Source organism: Gambusia affinis, linkage group LG15 (assembly GCF_019740435.1).
Source record: "Gambusia affinis linkage group LG15, SWU_Gaff_1.0, whole genome shotgun sequence".
Lineage (NCBI taxonomy): Eukaryota > Metazoa > Chordata > Actinopteri > Cyprinodontiformes > Poeciliidae > Gambusia > Gambusia affinis.
In genome coordinates, this window is record NC_057882.1 from 2,315,048 (window position 1) to 2,322,952 (window position 7,905).

General features: G+C 37.8%; 1 protein-coding gene across 1 annotated transcript; it reads left to right on the forward strand.

Moving 5' to 3' along the window:
- The first annotated feature begins 606 nt into the window (after positions 1 to 606).
- LOC122845279 (microfibrillar-associated protein 3-like) lies at positions 607 to 2,275 on the forward strand. Its single transcript, XM_044141486.1, has 3 exons — positions 607 to 621; positions 673 to 769; positions 1,292 to 2,275. The coding sequence occupies exons 1-3, from the start codon at positions 607 to 609 to the stop codon at positions 1,957 to 1,959; spliced, it is 780 nt and encodes a 259-aa protein (XP_043997421.1). The 3' UTR covers positions 1,960 to 2,275.
- The last annotated feature ends 5,630 nt before the right edge of the window (positions 2,276 to 7,905 follow it).

Genomic DNA, 7,905 nt, shown 5'->3' on the forward strand with positions numbered 1-7,905 from the left:
TAATATCATTTAGTTACAATTAATTAGTGTAAGTGTAATAGAAAACCAATATCTTACTAGAGACAATATAATAATTAATGCCATTATACTTGAATTAGAAACACTGCTCAAAATGTAAATCTCTTTTTATAAAAATATGTAGTATACCATTCAAGTTAGATTAACTGAAATAGGAATGTCAGTAATCCCTGTATGAATCATAATATTATGTACTGTAATCTATAGGTTAGATTACAGTTGTCTGTAATCTAAGAATATTCTTTATTCTTAGAGCATAAGGAAAAAGGAATCAGGTACATCTCAGTCATCCTGTAAAGACTAAAAAAGTGCATATTTGATTTTAGTTTAAATTCAACATTAGTGCTGCGATACCAAGAGTTTGTAATATTAAAATTTAATGTACAAAAAAAGATACTGACAAATTAAAAAAAGAAAAATGGGTCAGTTCTGTTGTGTCATAGCCACCAACTCTACCTGTTTTACAGGATTTTCTGGTCTAGCTGTGATGTCAGCCTGAAACTCCACTCAACATGTTATCTAAGAAGCACTGCCTGTCACACACGTTCCTCCTGCTGCTTGGCTGCTGGACAGCAGATGGAGCTCACAATGACTCGAAGCAGGGTCCATCACTGAGCTGGCCCCAGTCGCCTCTAGCAGGTACATCTTGGCAAGGAAGGGTCCAGCACGCTCATCGAGTGTAACGTGACTGAAGTTCAAGAGGACGTGCGGTGGTACAACTCTAAAGGACTTCTTCTTGGAGAAGAAGAAGGTAACAGGATTTTATTATTAGCAGTTTTTATTTGATAATTTACCTTTTAAGTTGTCAAGAAACATCTAATTATCAGTTCATGACTTCTCAATTCCCTCTCATATTCTCATAGCACAATCCAAAGACTCATTTCTTTTAGCCACTCCAAAATGAGAAAGACAAAGGAGCATCCCCTTCAAAAAGGGAAGATTTGTTCATGTTTATGTGGAGCACAACAATGGGATTCACTTGTTGAGTTGGTTTCCATATTCCCGCACATCTCAATCCAAATGATCATCTTTGCGTTCAGACGTACAAAAAAAAAAAGTCACATTTATGGAGGCTCCACCTTGCAACTAACAGAACTTTCAGGTTGCCGGTGCCAGGTACCAAAGCTCTCCAGACGAAGTTTGTATATTCATGTGGAAATACAGCTCTTAAATTCCATTAATAACGGTCTTAAAAAGTCTTAAATTTGAGATGGCAAAATATGTAAAAGCTCTGAACACATTGCAGGTGTTTACTTGTCTTTTCTAATTTTAGGCGGGAAGTGGCAGATCCAGGAGAGGGGTGCCCTAAACATCAGTTCGGTGTCCTTTGAGGACCGTGGGCGCTACACCTGCGTAGCCTCAACAGGCATCGGCCTCACCAGAAACTATACGGTCATTCTGCGTGTGGCGTACACCAACAGTGGCCTGGGGCTGTACTTTGTCATTGTGTGTTTGGTGGCTTTCGCCATCACGATGGTTCTCAACGTGGCGCGCTTGTGCATGGTCAGCAGCCACCTCAAAGAGACAGAGAAGACCATCAACGAGTTCTTCCGCTCTGAGGGCACCGAGAAGCTGCAGAAGGCATTTGACATTGCCAAAAGCATTCCCATAGTCACCTCGGCGAAGACGGTGGAGTTCGCCAAGGTCACGCAGTTTAAGACCATGGAGTTCGCCCGTCACATCGAGGAGTTGGCACACAGCATTCCTCTTCCGCCGCTCATTCTGAACTGCAGATCGTTTTCAGAGGAGAACATGAACCCAGAGAGTGATCCTGGAAAGAGGAGCAGGCAGGCCTTCAGCCCGCCGTGCACTGACCAAATTGAAGAGGAAAAGGCAATGCTGTCAAGTGAAAGACAAAGGAATGATGGGATCGGTGAAGACTTGAATGTGTCTCTGCATAAAGTAAAGGTTGACATTGAGGATGAAGAGAGCAGCGCATAAACTCAGTGGGAATTCCAGCAAAGAACATTTTTACAGCCAGATAAATTAGGTTTTTGTCCTTGAAGATTGCCTTTCATCTTGAATGTAGCAATTTACGATTTATTTTCATCTCATTCTTATTCCTGCAGCTCAAGTTCTCAAACATAAGCTAAAACTAACTTTAGATTAGATTTTTATTTTATGTTTCTGCAATTTTAGATCATTTCACTCATTCAAAGTTCCTTTATGTCTTTGTTTCCTTCTATGTTCCATTTGACAGGCTGGTCAGCCTTCACTGAGAAAATATTGCCTGGTAAAATGATTTATCCACCTCCATTGTTGTCACATCACTCACAGGTAATTGGTTTTGTTGGACTTCACTGATATTACACATGTATTGTTTGCCTGAAAAATATTTAACTGCAAAGCTTGAAATGAGGATTTTAAATAAAGTAGCAAACATTTAAATGTAAAAGGAAGATTCTTACACAGTAAGACGGAATATTTACCATGGAAAATGTCATATTTGGTCTGCAAATTAAATTAATTAAATTATCTGATGATATAGAGAAGAAGACTTTGATTTTCTGACGAAGTTGTTTTGTATGGACATAGGGAGGTGTGAAAGGCAAATTAGTTACTCATTTGGATGCTAACCCAGCATGTTTGTCTCAACAGAAGTCGAAAACAAAGATTTGTAAAATGTATAAATGTGATAATGTAGATAAAACTTGATCCTCTCTCTTCTTCTCTGTGTCTCTGAAGGATGTAAAAATTAAACAAAGCAATGTGATCAATCTGGGAATTTACTGAAAAAGGTCATTCTGAAACTGGTTTGCTTTTTCCTCTTTCTACTTCACATTGATGGAGAAGAGCTGAAGGCGTGAAAAAAGCTGAAATCAGTCTAATTAGCAGACTGATTACTGTAGAAGTGAGGAAGATACACTTAAAATTCTTATTATTTTGTTAGCTGTGATTACATGGAAGGAGAATCATGCAGCTGTTATCAATTTGAATCATCACCGTTTCCATCTGGTGAGTAGATGAAAGAGGAGTTTTATTAAAGCTTAGAAGTTTAGCTGCTGCAAACAAGGCATTAAAATGTCCAATGTATATTAACACAAACAGCTGAGCTTGGTCAATATTGACAGTGTTAATCTGGGTGAAATAATGGCAGCAAAGTAACAAAGATGTCCTGCAAAAGCAGATATTTTAAAAAATCTAGCAACAGCTTATTGATGACCTATCAATAAGCTTCTTGCATTTTAGAGCAGCGTGTCACAAGGCTGGAGTGATAAGAAAGTGACTCAAAGATTAAAACTTTACTAGACTTTTGGTCAGAAAACTCTTCCAATCTAAAACCCACTGATAATCTGATCAATTCTCCAAAGTCAGGTGCAGAAATAGAAGCCAAATAACTCGGAATATAGATCATAACGGCTGAAGATCGGTCAGAAATCAGGATTTGGTCCAGGAGTTGATATCCTGAGTGAGGGATAAGGGTCAACACTAAAAATGTTGATGCTTTGCATGAATTTTATGAGTTATTCACTTGTCTTCATAGTAATAATAATGCTAAATATCTTGAAACTATAATAATTAATAGTAATAAGGTCTGATCGGATGTGCAGTAGTATAAAGAAGCCACATGATGGCGCTGTTGGATATCACAATTTCATGTGAGCTGCGGCGCTCTAACACCCTGACACGTTTTTGAGTCACATTTCAGTTTAGTAGTCGGTGAAAGTATCAACTACTGTTCAAGTCCTGGGTGAATTCTTCGGTATTAAATATTGAAACATTACAAAATGAGAGATGCATTTACCAGTAAAACATTTCATGAAGCAATAAATTTTAAATTTGATAGAAAATACAAAATTAGGAAATGACCTGAAATGTCATGCAGGTTTTTAACTTTCAACTTTACATGCAATAAAGTTGGAAGGTTCAAAAAATAGTGAGAAAAACAAATTTTTTGCCTGGGGCTTAAAAACATTTTAATGTTTGCACATTTGCAAGACCTAATTAACACAATCAGAGGGATTTTGTCCATTAAGTAAAAATGAACGTTGGCCTCATACTATTTGATAATTAAAAACATGTTTTGTGAGGAAAAGGTGAAAGAAAAAACCAAAGCAGAATATTTATGGGGTTTGACTCCCTTCAGGTAAGGCAAGGTAAGTTTAGAGGAGGATTTTCATATTCCTTTGTATTTATTAGTGGACTGATGTTAGTCGTTTTCCTAAGTTGATGATTTTGTGTATTTGTTCAGCTTCTTTTGTGCTTATTAGTCACCTTCCCACAGTGTCCCTGGTCTGGTTCTATTTTTCTCCTTATTAGTCACACCTGGTTCTCATGCCACTCATCAATTCTCCAAGTAGTGATAAGCTTGTCAGTTTCCTCGCCAGATTCTCCTATTTTTCACTGTCAAGTATCCTCCATGTTAGCTTGTCTGTGCTCCAGTTGCTTTGCAGTTTCCAGTCAGTTGTTTTCTCAAGTCTCCTGTGCCAGAGCTTCAGTTGCTCTGTACAGCTCGGGACACGATACAACTTTCACAGTAAATCACAGACGGAAGGATTGGGTCCTGGGTGTTTAGCTCCCATCCTCAAGGGTTGGTGTAGATGTGTCTCGGCTCCAACACAGCTCGCTGAAATGGTCCAAATATCCTCAGTGGGTGAAAGTTCTGCTGAGGTTTTGCTACTCAACCATCATCTGATTGATCTGAAATGACTAAACCTTGCAGAATGTCATCCCTTGAAAACTGACACTAACAAATAGGTAACGTAGGCCCCTTTGTATGCTGAATACAGGTTATATAATATTTGCTAAAATACTAGCTATGCTGTTAGAAAAAGTGGCTCCTTTATTGGTTAATTTTAACCAAGAAGGGTTTGTAAAAGGTCGCCATGCTGCAAATTACATGAGAAGATGATTTGAAATAATTAATGGAACCACATCTCTGCAACATCCGGTGATTTTATTGTCACTGGATTCTAAAAAAAGCATTTGACAAGCTTGAGTGGACATATTTACTTAAAACTCTACAGAGACATGGCTTTAGTCCAGTATGCATGCAGCACTTTGTTGTTAACCACTGGCCTTTGGTAAAATTGACAGAATTATGTTGGATGTTTGAGCATTCTTACGAAACATTAAATTCATGCACCAAAAACTAAGGCCTTAAAAAAATCTTAAATTATTATTATTTTTTTAAATTATGTTGCAATAAATCCATTTATCATGGGTGTTAAATTTGTTCATGGCAGAACAATTTAATCTTGAATTATTCTGTGTAGTTTTTCTTTTTCTTTTCGGTCAGGCTAAAGTTTGAGTCACCTGCAGACATCTTTACCACGTTTTGTGACTCCAGGTGTTTGAGGCTACTAGTAACTAGATGCTAACATACCCACCACAGCTAGCCAGACTTTTTACATTCAACATGGGTAAGTGCAAATTCATTCATTCATTACAGGTCTTAAATGTCATACTGGTTTTGAAACTGTATGAAAAATCTTAAACTTGAGTTTGAGAAAGCTGCAGTAACCCTGTTATGTTTGGGTTGAAAAGATCTACATGACAACATGTTCAGTTTCACCAATATTTGCTGCAAACCACACAAGAGGCATGATCATGTATGAATTTGATTTGAAAATAAACCTGTTTGCAGAGCACATATTATCAACTTTGACAAAAAGAAAAAAATTCAGAGAGCTCAGTGGAACATTTTATTTGAACCTATGAATGTTTGTTTTATTTTTTACCCTCTTGAGTATGTATTGGAATTTAGATTTTTGTGCTTTTACCTCGTTTGACGTTTAAATTGTTTGACTGCGACTGAGGTTGGCTGGTCCTGTTTCCTTCAAAATTCCAGTTTTCACCTCTTCTCACACCAACAGGTCTTTGTGCTGACAGACCACGGCTGCTCCAAACTGACACAAACTTTCCCTGATTAGGAATATGGTCTGAAATGGTGGAGCAAAAATTGTAGTTTGTCCCCAGCTTAAGTCTTTTTCTTCAGTAAACTCATTAACAACATAAGGTTAACACTATCTTGTCTGCACTTGGATCCAACACCAACAGAAAAACAGGAAAACCATTCAGACGTTCATACAAGGGACAATTCACAAAGAAAATCAAGGGTATAGAGATATTTAATTAAAAATAGACTGAACTGGAGATGCAACAGAGAAACTATGAACAAAAAGGGAGTGACCAGACTTTACTTCTGGTGTTTGCAGTAAGATGTTATTTATCTAAGTCTGTTGTGGAGAATTCCATCTCTGCTATTTGTCACATTTAACCCACTTTTAAGAAAACTTAATTTCTTATTATTTTGATTGAATAAACAACTAAGGAACAAAAACAGATGGACTTTATTTCTAACAACCGTCAAGAATAATCAAATGTTTATAGTGGGCCAAAAACAAAGTGGTAATGCAAGGAAAAAAATGTTTAATCTGCCTTTGTAATTAAATATAGCAGAATTCTAATTAGATTGACATAAACTGTATTTATTTGATGCTGTATTGAACTCACCTCCCCTGTAAAGTGCTCTGAGATTACTTTTGTTGTACAGGGAGACTAAATAAATAGTAGCGAATAAGGTTGCAGGCGCTTTATCGAGCTCTGCTTGCGCTGGGCCTTTTCTGTGTCTAGTGGTATTTTTCCCAGAGGTTAATCTCCAGTAATACAGTTACTCAGTTTGCCCTACCTGTGAAAATATCAGGTTGGCCGGCATCCCAAATAACAATAACCTTGGGCCTCTGTGTTGAATAACTCTAAAAATCCATCTGTCTCCGTTTTCTGCTTTTTTTTTTTTTTGTCCTCTCCAGAAGTGAGCATATCTAAACAGAATTGATTGGTGCGGGCGATCATTCATCATAGCGAGCCTGAGCAGGCGTTTAGAGGGAAGGGGAAGGAAGATTTTAGGGGAGGAATATTTCCGACGGGCTTCAGTGTCATTGAGGTAAACCGAATGAATCGATTGGGCTAAAAAGGACTGGCGCGGAGCGTGCAAGTCAGGGGAAAGTTGTGGGAGAGAAAAATCTTCCCCTGCCTTGCTGAGGGCGTGTGACTGATTAAGGATGCTTGTAAAAACGAATGAAGCCTGCATGCTGCAAATTTGGGCCTCTTCAAATTAAATTGGTTATAAAATTAGGTTAGAATAAGACTGCTGCTAATTTGATTTCGTTTGCAATCAACTGGAAGAAACAAGACAAGGGGAGATGATGATGAGTCACATGAGACAATGAGAGAAGAATGCTTCGATGAGGTCTGCAGGCCTCCATGCAGATGATGGAATCTGCTGTTCAGCCTGTTTGTATTAATGGCTCTTCTGTTTGTGGCCCTGATCTCAACCACAATGTTGTCCTTATAGCTCATCTACTTGACTAGTGAATGAAAAACAGATTGTTTTTTTCTTTCTTTCTTATGATTAGTTGTTTATTACAGCACCTTCAAGAGGTTTTTCCTTTCATAACTCACTACTGCATGTTGCAAACACTAATACATTCTGTTCATGTTATATTGAGGTGGTAATGTGCAGCCAGGTTTCACAGCAGACTGTGGAAGTTAGGAGAGAGCAGAAAGCTGCACTGTTTCCAAGAATAGCTCCATGGATCAGTGGTTCATACTGCTGCTATAAACAATGACCTGTAATTAAATCTGAGGAAAGTGGTAATTCCAGCAGGAACTTTTGAAATTACTTTCCTTTAGAAAAAATACAATGGAGCTCCAACCGAGATTTGTCCCAAACTGATATATTTTATTCAGTTGTTGTTTTCAGCAAATCCTGAGGTTAAGCTGCTGAACTAACATTGTTACTACATTGAAAACAAGTTAGTGTGACCATCAGAAACTGCAGCCTTGGGGGTTTACTAATGCTTTCTTTTACTGTTGGGAAAAATATTAGTTTCATATTAGAAATGCAGTTGTGAATTTTGCCCTTTTAAGCAACAAACAGGTTCC